Source organism: Castor canadensis, chromosome 19 (assembly GCF_047511655.1).
Source record: "Castor canadensis chromosome 19, mCasCan1.hap1v2, whole genome shotgun sequence".
Taxonomy (NCBI): domain Eukaryota; kingdom Metazoa; phylum Chordata; class Mammalia; order Rodentia; family Castoridae; genus Castor; species Castor canadensis.
The window spans coordinates 27,737,601-27,758,945 of record NC_133404.1 but is presented as its reverse complement, the minus strand read 5'-3'; the positions used below and the strand labels follow the sequence as shown (position 1 = coordinate 27,758,945).

The 21,345-nt window shown below is 45.5% G+C and overlaps 1 protein-coding gene across 9 annotated transcripts in view; it reads right to left on the bottom strand.

The window, feature by feature from the left end:
- Nucleotides 1-21,345, bottom strand: part of Apba2 (amyloid beta precursor protein binding family A member 2) — a 306,198-nt gene that overhangs the window by 24,830 nt on the left and 260,023 nt on the right. For all 9 annotated transcript variants that reach the window (XM_074061687.1, XM_074061691.1, XM_074061689.1 and 6 more), the window contains 3 exons: nt 17,562-17,642; nt 16,430-16,466; nt 329-474 (listed from right to left, as the gene is read on the bottom strand). In XM_074061687.1, coding sequence (XP_073917788.1) covers nt 329-474; nt 16,430-16,466; nt 17,562-17,642 — 264 coding nt within the window. The remainder of the gene's footprint in view (nt 1-328; nt 475-16,429; nt 16,467-17,561; nt 17,643-21,345) is intronic.

Genomic DNA, 21,345 nt, shown 5'->3' with positions numbered 1-21,345 from the left:
AGGCAGGTGCCCTGCCAGTCCTTTTTTGTGTTTATTGTTTTCAAGATGGGGTCTTGCAAACTATTTGCTGCGAGCCACCATCTCTGCCTCCTGAGTAGCTAGGATTATAGGTGTGAGCCACCAGTGCCCAGCTAGACCTTGCTTTATTAAGGAGCTAGTGGCCTCTGTGTCCAGCCAAGCATTTGCCCAGCTAAGCTGCAGGGCATGCTGAGTACTTTAGCCATTTGTCAATTTCTGTTGTCCAGGGCTGGGCAGAACGTTAGTGTTTCACTTCATTCCCTTGCTTTGGTTCTCTCCTATCCCACCCCAGCCCTGGTGGCAGCCCTACCTTGACCCTGCTGACGGCTTCCTGCGCCTGCATCATTCTGATGTTTTTGGACGGGTTGCGTTCAGAGAGCAGCTGAGTGGAGCCCAGGTAGTTGGCAGCAAAGATGATTCCATCAATGAGGTCTTCTGGCTCACAGGGCCCTGGAACTAAGGGGGAGCAGAGTGAGTGTCTTCCCAGAGGACAGATGCCCTGAACAAAGGGCTCACATGCCTAGCCCAGGCACAGGAACATGACAGCCAGGATGGAGATGGGCTGAGCCTTCTGGAGTCTGCAGCCCCAGGGGAGGCCAGTCTTATGTCCTTCACTATCCACTGGTGCCTGGTGGGAGTCATTGTACAAAATCAACAAGTGGCCAGACAATTCCACATTATCAGATCAGGAACAGCATTCCAGGATTCCAGGTGACTATTAATAAAGGCAGCTCAGCCTCCAAGGCGAACACCCAGAAGGTGCTGCCTCCCAACTAACCCTAACTCTGGAACTCACAGTGGTGAAGTGTATGTGCACACTGCCTTTTCCTCTTCTGCTGCCCTGTGGGGTTACTGCTGGCCTGCAGCCTCTCATCCCACACAACTCAGGCCCAGGTTGAGCAATGTGCTCCTCCTTGTATCTGCTGCCCCTAGACCATGGCAGCCCTACAGAACATCCCACTGTGATGGAATGTTCTCTGTGCTGCTCAATGCAGGAGACATTGGCCACATGTGCTTTGCGGCTTCTGCAAGTGAGGACTGGATCTTTTCTTGGATGTCCAGCTGGGAGTTTGTATTTGTGCATTCATTCCACATCTGTGGATTCAAGCACCCTCTGATTGTGTAGTATGTAGTTGAACTGTGGTGTACTGCACACATACAGACCTTTTGCTCATCCTTATTCCCTAAACAATACAGTGAAACAACTATTCACAAAGTATTTACATGGTATCAGGTATTATAAGTGATCTAGAGGCGATGTGATGTAGAGGGGAAGATGTGCACAGATTCTGTGTAAACACAATGTGTACACAGGGGTCCCAGAAATCTCTATGGATACCGAAGGATCACTGCAATTCTAATTAATAGAGATATAAAAAGCCACATTAACAGAAGGCGGCTCCTGAACAGGACTGTGCATCTCTAGCGAGGGCATAGCAAGCCTGTATTGAGGACAAGATGGTGACTAATTTAGCCCTTGTCATCTATGTTGCTATGGCTCACTGTGGCACAAAGGTAGCCACAGACAATATGGGCCACGTCCCAAGAAAACTTTATGTACAAAATCAGATGGGTGGCCAGGAGGACACAGCCTTGGGGATGCAGCCAGCTGGCCACTGGCCTAGTGGAGACCATTGCTTAGGCTTCCTTGCAGGCCTGGTAGATGGACGCTGATGTCTCTGGCCTTCTTGGCCCTCCACTGTGGATGGATTCCCCAGTAATGTCCACATCTCACAGGGTGAAGCTGCTGAGCTCTCACACCCTGGAATGGAAGAGGTACCTTCTCAGGCCTTTTCCAGAGATGGAGGTGTGGGAAAGTGTGGCCTTTTTCCCATATGACCTGGGACCAGGCCTGCAGGGGCGCTGTCCTTCAGCTGGTTACATCATCACGAGCCTTTGTGGCCAACACTGCTGCAGCTGGAGGAGTGCAAATGTGGGAGCCATCTGTGGGGCTGCCTCGGGGGCTGGCAGGGGCACCCTAGCTCTGGCAGGTGTGTAAGCTCACCCTTTCTGTGTTCAAAACAGGCACCCCAGCCACAGCACACGGACCCCTGACAAATGTTTCAATCGTGGGTTTCTCTTCCCACTGTCACTGTCATCTTCCCTACAGGTCAATGCAAGCTGCTGTCCTCTCTGTTGCTGGTGTGGTGCCTTCATCACCATGTTCTACCCACATTCCTCCTGGCTACCCACTCTGGCCTCCGGCTCAGCGTTGACTCCAGTAGGAGAGAGCATCCCAACTGTAGCTCTCTGGCAGGACCCCAGCTCAACATGGACCCTCAGGGAGCCCCTTCCTCCTCCCCAAAAGTCCATCGTGGGTCACCCAGCCTTGTCCCAGTGTTGTTCACATATGCCCTCATGAACACACACACATGCACACACAGCTGGGGGCAGCCTTGCACACAGGAGCAGTGTTGTGGCTTTGGACCCATAGGCTGCCCCTCACATACTGGGCCTGTGCACTTGCTGGGAACGTGTCAGACACAGTGCGGTGTTCTGTGGATGCAGACTGGGAAGTAATGAGTTCAGTGGCAGGTACTCTGAATTATTAGAGTAGTAAACTCTCCATGATTACCACAGCCCAAACACGGACTAAAGAGGCTGCTGTTAGATCTGAAGACACTGGTGAGACCCGTAGGGGAGGCAATCCTGGCACCTGGTCACCAGGAGCCCAGCCCAGGGAGGTGGCCTGCTCTGTGAGGCTGCTTCTTTATCCCTTGAGGGGAAATAGAGGAAACACCCCTCTGTTATACCACTCACAGAAACTCCTGAGATAAAAGCCACCAGGAGAAGGGCTCTAAGCCTGCAACTCCCCAGGCCCCTGACCCTGAGATGTACTCACGCTGGGCTCAGGACATTTGCCCCAGGGGTATATAGGGACTAAGGGGATAAGGTAAGGGCCCTGATTAGCACCAGGCCAGACCCAGAGATGGGCTCAGCAAGCCATGGGATTTTCTGGACATTTTCATTCTGAAAGGGGCACATAGGGAAATGCACCATGTGGACAAAACAGGATAGAATAGGAATATGAGCCCTCCAGCCTGCCATCATTTTAGGAGCAAATAAGTCAGAAATTTCCAAGGCCAAAATTCTCTGAAAGGCACAAGGCTGGACTTACTTTCTAATTCAGGATCACCAGGCAGCTGCCCAAAGATACTGCCTCTTGCAACATCCTGGCCCTCAAGGACAAGAGTGCATCAGCTGACTCCTGTAGTACTCCATGGTCAAGGTCAAATCTGGCTCCTCCTTCTATTTCAGGTGTCCCTGGCCCTCTCCATAGAGCTACATCCATGTCTAGCTGGGCAGGGACGTATGCATCATACAGGTGGGAGGCTTCAGGGCCCATACGGCTGCACCAGGGGAGGATCCCCTGCCCATCTGTCCACTGGCAGGTGTGACTTGCATGCAGGTGCACCAACAAGGCAGGTACAGAGGCCATCCATGGGACACTGCATTCTTCACCCTGACCGCTGGGGCTCTGGACAGAAGGACACCAGGTTTTTCTACCACATGCCATCTTATTCTCTCCAGTAATGTGGTTCAGAGGTGTCTACCACTGGTCAAGAGTCACCCCAAAGTGAGGCCCAAGTGCCCAAGTGGGGTCCGATGTAGTGACCATTACTAACCAGGAGATGGAGACACTGTGTGCTGCAGGAAGGTACTGTTGACATCACCCTCAGCCAGCACTTAGGTTGTGTGTCCTGGGCAAGTGTGTTAAGGTCTTAAGTGTGGGGAGGGGGCTGCATGGGCCCTAGTCCCTGGGAAGAGATGAAGATACATCTTCCCTTTTACATCCAACTCCATTTTTGGAGGCTGATGCCTTCTGATTCCTCCGCTGCCAGTTCCCCAGGTGACCTTGGGCGATTTCCCGAACTTCTCTGATAGACTGATGAATACCTGGATGCATCACTCCCTAGAAAGGGCCTCACCCAGCTGGGGCCAGTCTCGGGGCACAGACTCTGTGCGTGATGGGTACCTAGCAGAGCAGCAGGGTCAACCATCAGTGTCCACTGACACCTGCTTTGCGCACTGGGCCAGGGAAGGATTCAAGGTCTTTGCTAAAACTCCAAACAGACACTTGTGCCAGGGGGTCCTCTTTTCACTCCTGCCTTGTCCTTTTTCCTAGAGCATTCTGCCTGCCGCCTCTCCCACACTACATGTCAGGGAAGGAAACCCATGCACAGAAGAGAGGCCGTGGGGGTGGGGTGGGATGAGGAGGTATTTCATACTCATATATGCAGCTCACAACTTCAATCACAAAATGCAAAACCAGATCCAACAGCTGATAGCAGCTGGTCCTGCGTGCTTTGATATACATTGTTTTCACTCTGCTTGACTCTTGTGCTAACCCTGAGCTGAGACCACCAGAGGGAGACGAAGGACAACAGAATAAAGACAGAGGCTTAAGGGGAGCCTGCATCCCCAGTGACTGTCCTCTTCACAATGTTCTTCTTCTGACTTATATAAACATGTGGATCACATACCTGCATGGTTTAGAAAAGGCTAAGGTGCTCCAGTTACTTCTCTGCTGGAAGGAGTCTTTGTTTAAAGTGCCCCTTAGGGAAACCTGCCCTGAGCAGGTGTTCTGTCTTGGGTGAGCATTGTTCTGACCTATGTGTGGAGCAGGGGTTGCACTGAGCCCTGCATTTCTTGTCACTGTCTGCATAGAGCTGTACCTGGGAGCCCCAGTGCTGATGCCTCTGGAGAAGATACTCTTGCACGTGGGGAGTGGGCAGAGACCTCCAATGCTCCAGCCTGGCACCAGGTAGTCTCATTACCTCCAAGACCATCCCTCTTCTCCCTGGATCCAGACTGAGGCAAGAGCAGGTGCAAAGGCCCTGAGGTGACAGGGGTGGTGGCACTTGACAAAGACTATGACTGCCTGGCTCAGGGGATGGACCAGTAACTGGAATAAGTCAATGCTACAGAGAAAGTGTTGGCCAAATGTTAGGACCCTGGGGCCACACCAAAGGACCTCAACTGGGGAAGTGGCACAATCACTGTCATTAGACTTAACCTGGATGCATAGGGAGACACAGCAGAAAGGAAGAATGCAGGGTAGCTGAGAGGCTACCGCAACAGTCCAAGAAAGCAAGAGTTGATGTTGGTGTGGGCCAAGGTGGTGACAGAGTAGGGCTCACCCAAAAGGCCTGGAAGTTGGAGTTGGGATGAGGTGAGAATGAAGGCTGGAAAGCTGGTTGCATGGATGGATGGATGGATGGATGGATGGAGCCACTACTCAGAGCCAAGGGGCCCCTGGAAGAGGACTGACCTTGAAGTGGGTTTTTTTTAAGCAAGTTTAGCTCTAGTGGCTGGGGTGTGTTCCAAATGCAGCACAGCAGGCAGCTGATTCAGAGGTTCAGGTTAGAGAAGAGAGTGGGGGGGGTGAGCTGTGTGGGGTGCCAAGTGAAGCTGTAGACATGGGTGGGTCCCCTGGGGAGGAGGCCTCAGGAGCCAGCTCTGCCAAGAGGAGACAGGACTCAGAAAGGGAGCCATGCCCATCTGTGTCCATGTTGGCAGGAAGCCATCTATGAGGGGCTCATGTACCAGGTATCATGACAAGGGGGCAGTGGTGGCCTTGGAGTAGTGTCTCAGGAGAGGGAGAAGGAGCCTGACAGTGGGCTGAGGAGTATGGAGAGGCACAGAGCAGCACCCCCCGTTCTGGCTTGGGAGGAAGAGGAGAAGGTGGAGTGTTGGTTGTGCATAGATATAGGACAGACAGATGGGTTCAAAGCCAGTGGAGAAGAGTGGAAGACACGGGAGAGAAGAGATGTCAGATGGCGTAAGGAGCCAGGTGCAGAAAGGCACCTGCCTTTGCTGGGATGAGGGGCCATAGCTCTGATGGGTCAGACTGGTGGACACTGAGATCATGTGCTAGGCTGGCTGCTTAGGCTGGTGGAAGGGGACTCCTTAACAAACACAGGAGACAGGCAGTGATGCTATCAGTCATGTACGCAGGTCTCAGGTTGCACTTTCTGCCACAAAGCCAAAGTGTGATCTCTAGGTCTCTAGGCATCCCCACAGCACCAGCTTGTCCTGGGCCTTGACTCTCTATCCCTGCAGGGGCCTGTGCTTCTGAGAAGCCCTTGTTAAAAGGGATCCTGTAAAGCTGTTGGAATGAGAAGACACTGCCTATAAATTCAGACCCGTGGGCCATTCACCAGGGAGGCAGCCCTGGGTCTGCGGTATAGGCTGGGATGTCACTGAAGGGAATGCCCTGGAGCGCCACTGTGTGGTACTTTAGAACCCAGTGAGAGACATCAGGTCATTGGCTGCCAGGAGGAGCAGTAATGTGACAGAGAGTGCTGGAAGAAGGTCAAAGTCAAGTTCAATCAGGGCCTGTTTGCTTATGACCGATTCTAAGCAGAAGCTTGTGTCTGGGAGAATGACTTCTCATAAAAAGCATAATAACTTTTTTAAACTGGCAAAAATAAGAAAAGGCGTATGTCTAGGCAGTTATTGCAACACTATGCATAATAGCAAAATCCTGGAAACCACTCAAATGTTCCTCAACAGGAAATGTCCATCCAACGGCAAAGGTCTAACCTGGACTTAGTTATCTATGAAAAAGACAAGATGGAGAAAGGGGTCTAAGTTCACCATCACTGAGCTAAAAAGGGGAAGGTATGCTTACCATAAAGATGTGTAGAATGTTAAACAAGACACAATGTTTCCATCACACCATACCATAACTAACCTCATATAAAATTTAAAATAAAAAGAATTTGTATATTCTTATGCACCACTTAAGAAAAATTTTAAAGTCTAGACAAAGATTTAAAAATCTGAAAAAAAGCATGACCAATGTTAAAAATGATTATCCATAGAGAGAAGAAATAAATGCAGGGGATGAGGGGGCAGGAGAGGAGTAAAGACAGGAAGAAACTGGACACCTTTGCATATACCCTCTGCTATATATTTAAATTTGCAATTGTGAAAGTAATTTAGATAATTACAGTGAGAAAAGCAAATTCCTAAGAATCAAAACAAAAATGAATGCAAGTAGGAAAAACAATTCCAAAATATTGCAAAAACACTGTTGCTTGGTGATACATTCCCTCCTAGACTGAATTCCAATGACAAAAGTAAATGCTAACAAGCCATAAACTGAATCAACAGCGATGTGCCCTGAGCAGTACTGATGCTGTTATTTCGAGACTCTGGTATGATTAGTAGAATAAAACAGATTGATAATCAGGATGGTGTCCTTGAGAACAGGAATTTGGGCCGTAGGAATAAGAAAGCACAAATGCAAGAACTCTGTTCTCCTGACAAAGTATCAGAATGAGTCATGATACCCCCAAATTTGGCAGCTTAAAACAACAAACATTTACCATCTCTGGAGCCTCTGACTCAGGATCTCACAAGGACAGATATCAGCTAATCAGTGAAGTTATCAAGTTGGCAATCAAGCCATCTTAAAGACTGAACAGGGGAGGGTCCACTTCCAAGTTCACTCACAAAGCTGTTGGTCATCAGTCCCATGCCATCCAGGCCTTTCCAGAGGGCAATTTACAACTACAACACTGTAACTTGTTTCCCTTAGAGAGAACAAGCAAGAGTGAGCAAGACAGAAGCTACTGTCTTTCTAAAACCTAATTTCAGAAGTGGTTTCTCATCACTTTATTTGTTAGAAGGAACTCAAGAAATTTAGCCACATTCAAGAGGAAGGAATTACTCAAATCTATTGAGACCAGGAGATGGGATCACTGGGCCATATTAGACATTCTCTACCACATACACTTATTTATGTATGTAAGCCTGATGATTGTTGCACACCCCAACACACCAACATGTTCCAACCGAGGTTCCTAGTGACAGCATAGAAAACCTCATCTGTTATCTTTAGATGTTGTCAGGGAAACTCATTAATTTAAAAAAAACTGCTGAAGAGAAGGGAATTTGGATTTAACCTGCTTTTCTCATGTGAACTATACTCAGAGTGACCAATTACTTGATGAGATACACTTTCTCTGCATAGAAGTCCAGCTAATCAATGAACAGGAAGTGATATCAGAATAATCAATGAGTTCTTGTCAACACTACCAAAAGAGAGACAGCCAGGTGTCACATGCCTGCAAGAAACTCTACAGAACAAAGGATGCAGATGTTTTCACAACATCAACCAGACAATTGTAAGAAAGAAGAGAGAGAGATGGATGAAGAACCCATTACAAAAAAAGAAAGAAAGAAAAGAACTATAAAATATATCAGTCCATGGAGCTTGTTCAGTTCTCCATTAAAACAAACTCACTGGGTCAGATACAGTGGCTCAGTCCATAGCCCCAGACACCTGGGAGGTGGAGGTAGGAGGATCATGGTTGCAGGCCAGCCCAGGCAAAAAAGTTAGTGAGATCCTATTTCATAGAAAAGCTGGGGTGTATACCTGTAATCCCAGCTACATGGGAGGCAGAGGTAGTAGGATCATAGTCTGAGAATAGTCCTGGGGCAAAAAGCATGAAAAATAACTGAAGCAAAAGAGGCTAGAGACATGGCTCAAGTCGAGACCCTGAGTTTAAACCCCAGCACCACCAAAAATAACCACTAACAATAATAAAAAAAATCAGCCAAAAATCCAAACACATTGTAAACTGGGGAAAGGCAAATACTAAATATCTAATGATATAAAAATGGGACACAGAGCACAGTCTGGGGGGGGAGCAGTGAGAGGGGGAAAGGAGAGGAAAGGATACTGAGGGGTAGAGGATCTGAGCACATTACAGAAACACCTATGAAGAAGGTGTAACGAAACCCACCAAACACTGTTGCAAAAAGGGAGGAAGAGAGGGCAAGGAGTGGGACAATAATGAAAATCCCCTCATATATTACTGTGTGCTAATTCAAAAATAAAGTTAAAATTTCAAAAGCAGAAAACAGACAAAAGACATGATTGTTAGCTGTGATAATACCATTGGAGTTATTTTTTAAGAAGTGTTCTGTATTTTGATATTTATATTTGACATACTTAAAGAGGAAATGACATGAGGTCTGAGATTTGCTCTAGAACACCCTTGGAAAGAATGGAGGCGTGGATGAAACACCACTAGCCAGAGAGTGCAAATCCTGCCGAGTCTGGGGCTGGTGGTGGCACGATACAGAGTATGGTGTTCTCTGCATCTGCATACACTTGAAGTTTTCTATGACAGAAAATAAAAAGGATGGATCTTTCAAAATAATATTGTTTAGTGGTGGGCATAATCCACTGTTAGATAACATTGTTTGTCCCAATCCAGTAAGACAAGAGGAAGAAGTAACAGAAAACAATAAGGGAAGTAGCAAAAATCTCTTTAATTTGTAGATAGTAGGGTTATATGCCAGGAAAAACCCAAGCAAACAACTAAAATCTGTTTTGAAAAAAATACGAGAATTCATTAGCCAAATGGTTTCCAACTTAATACTCAAAAAATCAATAGCATTCTTTGTTCCTACAAATGCAACAAGTTAGAGGAAAAAACAATGAAACGAAAGATAACATTTACTAAAATAAAAGGTGGGGAACACCAAGAATGGACAATAAAGATATGTGTGGGATTTTTATGAATATTTTTTATGGAAGAAGATAAACAAGCTGAACAAACAGCTTGGTGAATCTGCACCATGAAGCTAACATTCTCCCTCTAACTAGAGACGTTCAATGCATGCCCAATAAAAAATGCCAACAGGAATTTTTAGTGTGTAAGTAGACAAGCTGACTCAAACATTTCCACAGAAAACAGTCACGCAAAATTTCCAGGGAAGATGTGAAAAAGAGTGTTGTGCCAAGGGCAGGAGCCAGTCCAACCAGGTAGGATTTATGTGCCATAAATCCCTCATCAACAAAGCAGCCTGAGCCAGGCATGGTGGCTCATGGCAGAGGTTGGGAGGATGGCAGTTTGAGGCCAACTGGGGCAAAAAGATTCATAAGACTCCATCTCGACCAATAAAAGCTGGGTGTGGTGGTGTGCACTTGTCATCCCAGCTACTAGAAAGATGTAGCTAGGAGGTCCAGACTGGTCCAGACACAAAGAAAGAACCCACATGAAAAACACCTAACGCAAAAAAGGGCTGGAGATGTGGCTCAAGTGGTAGAGCACCTGCCTAACAAGCACAAGGCCTTGAGTTCAAGTCCCAATAACACCAAGAAAAAAAATTTTTAATAAATAAATAAAGCAGCCTATATCTGGAGCTTGGATGGACAATCCCCCAAACCAATCCAGAAGCAGATTCAGACAAACAGCACAGGCAGCCTTTCAAACACAGTGAGGGAAAGATGCACTGAACAGCTTGGGCACACCCAGTTAGCTATTTGGCAAAAGGTCCTTAAAGTGTAATTCTTTCTGTATCTGTACACCATAATAAATTCCAGATAAACCAAATATTTAGCTTAGAATAAAATCATAGAAGTTCTGGAAGAAACCTTTATTTAAAAAAATAATCTTAGAAGAGTGAAGGTCACGCTAACCTTAAAAATTCAGTAATTCAGTAACCTCAGAGGAAAAGGATTGATAGACTTGATTCTACAAAGTACTCAGCATGGTAAAAAAAATTTACAAAGCAAAGAAATGGCTACCTGGGCAAAAATTTTGCAATAATAAATCCAGAATTCATTTCTTTTATAAGTAAAACCCAATACAAACCAGTAAGAAAACACCAAAATCCCACTCACCAGGAGCTGGAGAGTCAAGGAAATGTTAGCCAAAGCTCACCCACATTCAGTCACAATTGAGTAGGTTCTGGGATCTGGTGGACAACATGGTGGCTACTGTTAACCACCCTCTGTACCCCAGATTCCACACCTGCAGATTCAACCAATTCCACATTGAAATGTCTTTAAAATTGCATCTGTACTGAATACTACAGATGTTTGAGGACCTCATTCCCTCAACAATACAGCACAATAACTACTTATACAGCATTTACCTGTGTTAGGTCTGATAAGCAATCTAGAGATGGGTTAAAGCACATAGGAGGGTCAACATAGGCTCTACACAAATACTACGTCATTTCCTGTAAGGTCTTACTTGAGTATCTGCAGTCTTAAGAACAATGGCCCTTGCATACTGAGGAATGACTGTATACTAGAAATCTGCTAAGACAGATCTTTAGTGTTCTCATCTCACACACACACACACACACACACACACACACACACACACACACACAGAGATCATTGTACTAAGTGATGTGTTAATTATATGATTACAGAGATCATTTTACAATGTATATCAAAACAGTATATTGTACTTTTTATTTAGACCATTTTCATTTTCCAGTTATACCCCAATAAAGCCAGGGGTTACTCCAAGAGAGGAATGGGTAAAAGATATGTTCTGACATGTCCCCCAAAGGCCTATCTGCTAACACAACTTGGTTGCCTGCCTATGGCACTATTAGGAGATGATGGGCCCTGTAGGAAGTGAGACCTAGTTGGAGGAAGTCAGGTCATTGGGAGTATGTCCTTATAGGGAACATTGGGATCCCATCTCCTTCCTGTCTTCTCTTTGTTTCCTGGATGCTGGGAGGTAAGCAGCTCTCCTCTACTACACTTTACCCACCATCACGTTCTGCCTCATCACAGGTTCAAAGCAAGGGAGCTAAACAATCATGGCGTGAAACCCCAAAACCATGAGCCCAAATAAATCATTCCTCCTTTTAAGTTGATATCTCAGGTTCAAATCAGTTAGCTAGATGGCACAGAGTGTTGGTGACTGCATGGGAAGTAGTATGCCCATCACAACCAAGGGCAGTGTCCATTGTCCCCTTCTGGAAAGGCACTCAACCATGTCTGTCAAAGTTGCTGTGCTCCTGCTCTGGAACCTTGCTCTCACCAGGAACCGATGCCAGGAAATAAGTCACACCTGAACACAAAGGCATATCCACAGGCTGATCACTGTGGCACCGACTGGAAACTGCCTATGAGCTGGTCCACAGTGAGCTGGTTAACACTGCCGCATGTCCATGGAGCTGGTTAATACACCATTGTACATTCATGGAACAGATGCTATGGTGTCACTTAAATAATCACGTGAGTGGACCTACCGCTGTCTCCAAAATCTACCCAAAAATGATAGCACAAAGTCCAGACCCATGTGGTCAGTGCAATACGTATTTTAAGCAAATGATCTATATGTAGTCTAGTATATGTCCCAGAAATTTCTGGAAGGATTCACGGGCAATTCAACAGTGGCTTCCACTGCAGGGAAGATACAGGGTCTGGAATAAGAGATTTTTTTTACCCTGTTTGAGCAGAAAAGGGGAACGTTCCATGGAGATTTCTGGAGTACAATTCATTTTCGTTCCTATTTTAAAACATGTAATACTCACTGCATTGAGTACAGGAGAAAAATGATCTCATATGTAAAAAAGAGAAAGTTGCTTTGCTTTTCATAACCCCTCTTTGGGACCCCCATAACCATTCTGGTCCCACGGTGTCGCCATACTCCTGTTCAGCCAAGAGCACCTCAGACTCATGGCAGCTCAGTAGCCCCGACCTCCTTACAGCTGAAGAGGAGGAGCCCTGAGATGGCTTCAATTTAGGAGTCTCGTCTGAGCAGGTTTGCCACAGTTGCTCAAGCAAACCAAGTCTCGGATCCTAGGTTCTACTATATGAAACCAATGAGATGGCTTTATACCACGAGGACTCCTGAGAGAAGGATGGTATAAGGGGGAAGCTCAGTCCCAGGCCCAAGTGTCCCAGGGCTGGGGTCCCCATTCTTCCATGTGGCCAGTATGCAGCCATGGGGGTCCCCAGAGCCCCAAAACTTGAGGCAAAGCACCATGTCAGTATGAGCCTGGAGCTGGGGGTGGGGTAAGAGGTTTCAGGACATCCTGCATGAGCTTTGGTTGTTACCTTGAAAGGAACACAAAGTGTGAGGGACAGAGTATGATCTATTGCTCTTTGTTACTTTGTACTGACATTATCACTGCTACATGCCATTGCTTGGGACCAATGCCAACATTTTAGTTTTAGATATATACCTAATTTTATAGAAGTTAGACTTTTACATATACCTGTTCAGACCTGGCAACCGTTGGGTCTCCCTGGACTTACACTGCTACCAGCCACCATCTCCTGCAGCAGGAATGTCCTGGAGGTACCCACTGTCCCTTGCCACTTCAGGACTCCTCCCTGTGGTGAAGCAGTGAGTCCTCTGTGCAATTAGCACTTTCACACAGGATTATCTCTGCAGTATGAACCTTCTCAATCTGAGAGGGTCCTGGACTCTAAGCACTTCCCACAGACAGAAATCATGGGAGGCTCTTCTTGTGAGTGCCTCTGATGACAGAGAAATCTGCAAGGTTTTCCTCCAGTAACCTGAATGTTATATCTCCTCTAAACAAATGGTTTCCTCAGCACGCTGAGGGTTGGTCAGGCCATACTGTGTGGGGGTTATGAACTGAGATGACAGCCTGGGTTTCAATCCTGGTTCTACCACTTACCAACTGGCAACCTAGACCAATGATGCACCCTTGATAAGTCTCAGTTTCCTCGATGTAACAGAACCTATTTCTTACTGCTAATACCGTGATTGTGAAGTTGATATATAAAACAATTAGATGGTGCCTGGCTCAAACAAGGTAAGCACTAGATGTGTTTTACCTATCCTCATTATTTAAAAAAAATGTTTTTTGGTTCTGGGGCTTGAACCCAGGGCTTCATGTATCAAAGCCCTGTTGGGGAGATAAGCAATCACTTCAGCTAAGAGTTAATGTTCTCATGTATCCATAGATAGGTCCAAGTCTAGGTCCTACCCTTCATTACCACGGGGCATTAGATGAGTTATTTCATCCTCACTGTGCTGCCATTTTCTCTCCTGTAAAATAGGCAGAAAGTCCCTTCTCTCCAGGTAGCAGCTGACCAGGTGACAAGATACAGACATATAGCATGGGGGCATACAGCACACACTAAGCCCCAGAAAATATTAAGATGAAGATGCTGTCACTTTATTGTAGATATTGTTTCTCATTATCATGATCAATTATGGAATGGGAAACAGGGCATGAGCTGGGGTTAGAGGCAGTCTCTTAATAATACCCCCGAAAGCCTCCCTCCAAGGCGACTTCTCAGAGCTGGATGAGATGGGAGGCCCACTCTCCTGCTACAGTCACACAGACTCCTTGTCGTCTTGGTTCTTCAGATGCTCAGCTTCAGTACTCTACAGACCCAGGAGGCTGACATGCTTACCATCATACACTGAAGACTTGCTCACTCAACCCACACCCGCCAGACCTTCTCTCCTGCCTTCATGGAATGCCAGGTAACACTAAAATTGGGGGGTAGGGGAGGGTTGTCATGTGACATAGCTCTGGCCAATAAAGAAAAGAAATGTGATGAAAAGATCTCAAAGTATTTTAATATTCAATTAACATTCACACTTTCACGACTTCTTTACTTAGAGGAACACTTTGCTTCCTACTGTGTGTGCAGACAACACCGCTGGCTTGGACTTTTTCCCTTCTCTCTTCTTCTTTCTGCCTGGAACAGAAAGCAATGGCCTGAACTAACTAGACATCATGTGACAATGAGGTGACAAGCCTGAGGACAAGGTCTAGAGAAGCAAAACTGCTAATCCTGATTATCACAAAGTCACTAAATAAGTAGCCACTCACCTCTAGACTTCTTTATGCTGCATGCATACTTCTCTACTTATACAAGCTAATGTTAGTTGGTTACTTGCACCCAAAGCATTCCTAACTCATGAAGGTGTTTAATTTGGGGATGGTCTTTCATGTTCACTATACTCTAGGGTTTTTCATGAACCTCATGATTATCTCTTTGGTTGTTGAGTAGGATTCATTTAGTCCATGAAGGCCTTGTTGAATATGAATTTCCTAATATGAGGAGATATGTTTTTGCTTAAGGTCTCTGTATTTTCATAACAATTAAAGAGCTCATGTTGGTGTGAGCTAGTCAAGCAGTTTTGGTTTGATTTGGTTTGGAACAGTCTGAGGTGAACCAGAAAAATGAATTTTCTGGAAGTCAGAGGCATCCTTGATACAGATGCTGTCTCTGGAGCACTGTAATCTCCTGCTTCGCAGATAGGAGATCAGCTTAAGACAAGGGGGGCGTTAGGAGTCTTTTCTAAATGATGTCATGATTCGTTGACAAGTGCACCTCTTAGGTCCTCACTGGGGCAGTGTGACTGGTGAGCAGCCACCCTGGTTTTGAACCACCAGGGAAAATGGTACAGAGATATACCACTGATGACTGAGATGCTGCCTGCTATGATCAGGACGCCCAGTCACACCTCACTGTGGGGTGATGTGGAGAGCATGGTCTCCTCTGCCAGTCATTAAATCCTGAAAAAGTACAACCAGCCAGTTGGGCTGGACTCATCATAGCCTGTTGTGACCTGATAAAAACCAGTTTGCGCCAGCTGGAGTATGTTTTTGACCCTAAAATCACATGCAAACTGCCAGGCAAAAATCCCTTTGAGCCTATTTGCATTTGGTGAAATGGAGTCCAGTCTGTTTGGATTGTAAATATTGGTTCTGACATTTTAAAACTGATTTTCATCCCATTTGAAAGACACTGGGCTACTTAATCCACTTTTAACCAGCTGAAACTGGTTGAGACTGGTTCAAATTAGTCCCTTAAGGGGGAATTTGGGAGCTTCAGTTTCCTAGCCTTCATTTATTTACTATAAAAGAAAAGTAGAATGGGAAAGGTTTAAAGCCATTTATTTCTGAAAGCCAATTTACTTTGCTCCAATAAATATTCATAAGAATTAATTATCAACTTATTGAAAGAATAAAATTCATTGTTTATAATAACACATTAGCAGAGGCAAGAAACATCCTCCTGGCGTAGAGAAAGATCCTCTTCCAGAGGCTCTTTGCTGTGATGTTTGACCATGAGAAGCAACCCACAGGAGCCCCTAACGGGGTCCCTCAAGGGCACCTGATACCCTGATGACCATACAAAGTCAACTTCATCAACAGCCATGCAGGTGTAAGCCCACACTAAAAAGTGATACAGAAGCAGTCAGTTAGTTTTAGTCTTTATGTGATGTGGACACACATCCTTTCCTGAAAAGGAAAGGAGGGTGAAAGGAAATAAAGGATGTACAAAAGAATGGCCTGAATATGGCTGCCATTATATCCACATGATTAAAAGCACTGAGTCATAATTAGCTGTTTATGCAGATACATCTCAATCTATTAATTCAGTCACCAGTGTCATCTGTGATGTAATTAGCAGGGAAGTAATTAAATGAATGGTCTACCGTTCCTGATGTCAAAGCAGAAAAATGAGCAGGACACTCCTCCCCACTCAGTGGGTTTATGTAGCACTCAAAAACTCACATGTCCAGCTCACTGCCTGAAACTGCTTTCTAAACAAGCTCTTCAGGAGAAAACCTCAAATAAAAGCACCATTCATTTTGATACAAAATAGAACTTCCCCTGAAAGATAAAATTCAAAGTCACTTACCAGCCACAAAACTTGGAAATGATGCCACCTTCTTTGTCTGTTAGGAAATAAGAAAAAGAATAGAAAACATGACACAAGTTGCAGACAGGTCACCCACAAGAACTACACTCAGATTTGCATCAACACATAAAAAGTCTAAGCCCGTGAGTGGATGGTGTTCCCAAGAAGCCAGTTCTGTACAGCCAGCTCTGAATTGCTAATAAGCTAAATTTCAAGATGAATGCAGGCAACATGATATTCAGACGGGGCACAACGGCCCACCAGCTAAATCTCAGAGACTCTCAGGTTAGCATGCCATGGCTAGAAGGGAGCCTAGAGACCAGATTATCCCAGTGGTTCTCCCACTGGTGACATGAGAACTTCAAGGGTTCATCTTTACAAAAACAAGATAAAGGAGACTGCATGCTACTCCATGGTCGACCCTGTAGTTATTTCATCAAAGCTACAGTACCGCATCTCAACTCTGCTACCCACCGGAGAGGGAATAACTAGCTTCAGTCCTTATTTTAATAACCACCATCATTAGTTATTAATAACTAATCATTAGTATATATGGGAATGTTTGCTAAAACCATGTTGTTGGTTTAGAACAGAGGTTCTCAACCAGGTTAATTTTTGTTCCCAAGGAGACAATGTGTCAAAGTCTGGAGACATTTTTGGTTGTTGTAACTAGAGGTTGTGTGTAGTGCGTACTGGTATTTAGTAGGTGGAAGTCAGGGACAGGGATGCTTGTAAACATCCTATAGTACACAGACATGCCCCAAACAAGGAACTGTCTAGCTCTAAATGTTAATGGTACCACTGTTGAGAAAGCCAGCTTCCAACATGGTCCTCGAACAATGGAAGAGATCGAATTTCTATCACATCAGGGAGCACCCGCCCCACATGATCCCCAGCCCACACCATGAAAAAAGAGTCCACGGTGCAGCTGTGAATCATCAGGAAAGCCCGGCGGCCCTCTCCTTCCTCCTCCCAGGCCAGAGCACCCTCACTTCCTCCCCACGTAGCAATACCCAGGTTGCCTTGACTTGGACTCTCTCCCGCCTTGTGCTAGGTGGGATGAGAACTTTGTGGAGAGTCAGGTGTGGGCACGAGGACCTAGCGCAGAGCTCTCATCCTTGGGAAAATTTACCTCTGGGATGTTGTTATTGTCAATGGGTCCATTGAGATCTGAGCGCTGCTGCTTCCTCAGCTGCTCCAAACCATTGCAGACCTGGAAACCCGAAGTTAAAGATTGTGTTTTATATGCTAGGAGAATGAACACAGATAGAAAACCTGGACATTCAGGGGGATTCAACTGTGTAAAATGCATGTGTGTGTGTAGGTAAGTGTAAGCACATGTGAGTCTGTGTGACTACATATGTATTTAATTAAACTGTTGTACAGTCGATACACACAATTTTATACCTCTGAAAAGATTTTTAATCATTTTAAATTTTATTATTTTTTAATCGTAATAAAACACACATGACATACAATTCACCACTGAGCTATCTGCGCCATTTGAAAGGTGCGAAATACATTCATGCTGTCATGCAACCATCATCACCATTTCCAGGATGCATCTCATCTTACAAAATTAAAACCCATGAAACCACAATTTCCCGTTCCCTTCTCTCCTTAACCTGGCAACCACCATTTTACTTTCTGTTCCTATGAATCTGACCCTCTAAGCACCTCTGAGAAGTGAAATCAGAGACTTTATCCTTTTGTGTTTGGCTTAGTTCACTTAGCATGATGTCCTCAGATTATCTACGTTACAGCATGTGTCAGAATTTCTTCCCTTTTTAAGAGTGAATAATATTCCATAATATGTATGACACTTTGCTTATTCCATTTATCCATCAGTGGATACTTGAGTTATTCCTACCCTTTGGCTATTGTGAATACCGCTGCTAAGAACATAGTGGGAATATACATCTTTGAGACCTTGATTTAAATTCCTTTGAATATATACCCATCAGTGGAATCGCATAGCAAGTGTATTTTTAACTTCTGAGAAGTCTCCATACTGTTTCCCACAGTGGCTATCCCAGTGTACATTCCTACCAACAGTGCTCAAGAGTTAAAATCATATTGTCAAAAACCTAAATTCCTGGTTGAGAATAAATGCAAATTAATTAATGTACTACTACCAAAAACAACATGTTCCATTTAATATGTCATAAGTCTTCTCTTAAAGAAGATATCAAGTCATGCATGGTGGTACATGCCTGTGGTTCCACCTTCTTGGGAAGCAGAAGTGGGAGGTCCACGATCGCTTTAATGTGGAACCCTATCTGAAAAACAAAGTAATAAAGAGAAAGGGGGTATAGCTCAAGTGGTAGAGCACTTGCCTAATAAGTTCCAGTCCCAGAGTTCAATCTCCAATACTGAAAAAAAAAAAGGATATCAAACCATATTTCCTTTACTTCAAATTAATAGAATTTAAGGCTTAGGTATATTTTCTCTATCTAGTACTTTCAACCAAGCAGAAGATGTAAGCAAGACCACAGCAGGACAATCACTGTCCAAACCCCCAAGTGGGTCTGGTAAGCTATCTCCTTGAAGTCCCAAGACCTCCTGGAAACAAATTCTGAATCCGAACAACAAGGCAAAGATGACATTCATGACAGTGATCTTTATGTAGAATGATGGGGGTCACAAAGCCTTTCCCCTCCCTGATGGATATTCCCACTCTCACTTCTGTGGTAGGGAAACTGAGGCTCTAAGTGTTAAAGGCAACTGCTGGTTCCTACAGTGCTTAGGTGACACAATGAGGTGCCAGGTCTTGTCCTAGAGTGTGACTGCCACACTCCTTGCTGCAATTCCATTGCCCTGGTGGGTTTACAGAAAAAGAAAAGGACCTGTCCAGCCTCCCAGCATTGGTGGGACCAGACATGCACCCCAAGAAGTCAGAATGACTCCTGGCTAAGAGTCCTCTCCATGACCACAGACACCATTGGATTGCAGAGGCGGTGGGGGACAAATGGGGTGGCATAGAGGGAGGAGTGAGGATGGCCTTCAAGAACAGAGGATAGCACACAAGGGAGGGGTGAGGATAGGTAAGACACCTAAAAAATTAGCTAGCATTTGTTGCCCTTAATGCAGAGAAACTAAAGCAGATACCTTAAAAGCAACTGAGGCCAACAGGAAAAGGGGACCAGGAACTAGCGAAAAGGTGAGATCAAAAAGAATTAACCTTGAAGGTAACACACATGCACAGGAAATTAATGTGAGTCAACTCCCTGTATAGCTATCCTTATCTCAACCAGCAAAAACCCTTGTTCCTTCCTATTATGGCTTATACTCTCTCTACAACAAAATTAGAAATAAGGGCAAAATAGTTTCTGCTGGGTATTGAGGGGGTGGGGGGGAGAGGGAGAGGGCGGAGTGGGTGGTAAGGGAGGGGGTGGGGGCAGGGGGGAGAAATGACCCAAGCCTTGTATGCACATATGAATAATAAAAGAAAAAAAAAAGAACAGAGGATAAAAGGGATGTCCCAACCACATTCAGGGAAGGCCACATGGCTCTGGCCCTCCTGGAGCTAAGGGGGTGCAGCCAGGGCCAGGCAGGTCAGATGTCTGGTAGACCCCGCCCCTGCCCTCTGGATGAAGCCTGGATTGTCTGTCTAGCCTCTGTTGCCAACAGCACAATACCACAGATTGGGTGTCAATGAAAAGGGGATTATTTTGGATCACAGTTCTAGAGGTCTAACATCTAGCATCTGGTGATGGCCCTCTTGCTGGCAGAGCTCTGAGGCAGCACAGACTATTAAAAGGCAAGAGACCATGTGTCTCTCTTGGTTTCTCCCTATTTGCATAAAGCAACCAGGATTCAGTCATGGGGCGCCACCCTGAAAAAATTATCTGATCCTAATGACCTCCCAAAGGCCCCTCACCCCCCGCCAAACAATTGGACTAAGTTTCCACCCTCTAAATTACCTCCCAATGGGGATTAAATTTCAATACAGGGGCCCTTGGAATGGGGACACACTCAAACTACTGCATATTCAAAGCACGGCAAAGTCCAGAGGACCATCCTTACTCCTGATCCACTCAAGCTCATAAGCTGGCCAGACCACACGGTGTCCTGCCCTTGCTCTGCTGCCCAGGTACATCCCAAGGCCAGGCTCCAGCTCATCTGAGACTGTTGGCATGCTCCTCCCATCCTTCAAAATTCTCCATCCAGGGGATGGACCAATTTGGGATACAGGTACACATGAAAATGTCATAATGAAGCTCTCTGTGTAGATACCTTGAAACAAAAACAGAGAATAGGAAGGTAAAGCAGGTCTGTCTGAGGGCTGGTACCAGTGGGAAGGGGGAGGATATAAGGAAAGGGTGTAGGAGGATGTGCATGGTGGGAATACTGCATACTTAGGCATGAAAATGGAAAAACAGAACAGTTTCAATAGGTCTCAAGAATGGGAGAGGAGGGATAAAGAATGATGGAGGGGATGAATTCAACTATGATAGAGTGTAGGAACTTTTGTAGATGTCACAAGGCACCCCCAATACAATAGTAATATGATAAGAACAAAAGCTCCACCCCAGGAACAGAATCCATCCATCCCCCACCAAGAGGACCGTGATCTACCTAGGGACTCTACCTCTGTGGGTACCATGCTGGCCAATCTGAATGGACAGTGTCCCTGTCTGAAAAGCTAAGACTGGCTTGGGGACCACTATCTCTTTAAGGATCCAAATGAAGCCAAGTTTCTCCCCTTGCCCCCGACCCCTCGCCCCCAGCTCTACACTTTCTCCTATGGCCTAGGTATACTAGGGAAAAGCTCCCAGAGGGTGCTCTGGGAGTCTCACCTCAAATGCTTTTCACATTTCCTTAAGTCAAAGTCTAATTGAGGCCATCTCCACAGAGACCTTTCCTACTGAGCGAACCTTGCTGCTTCTATGTTCATGTTAGAGCACGTCAGTATT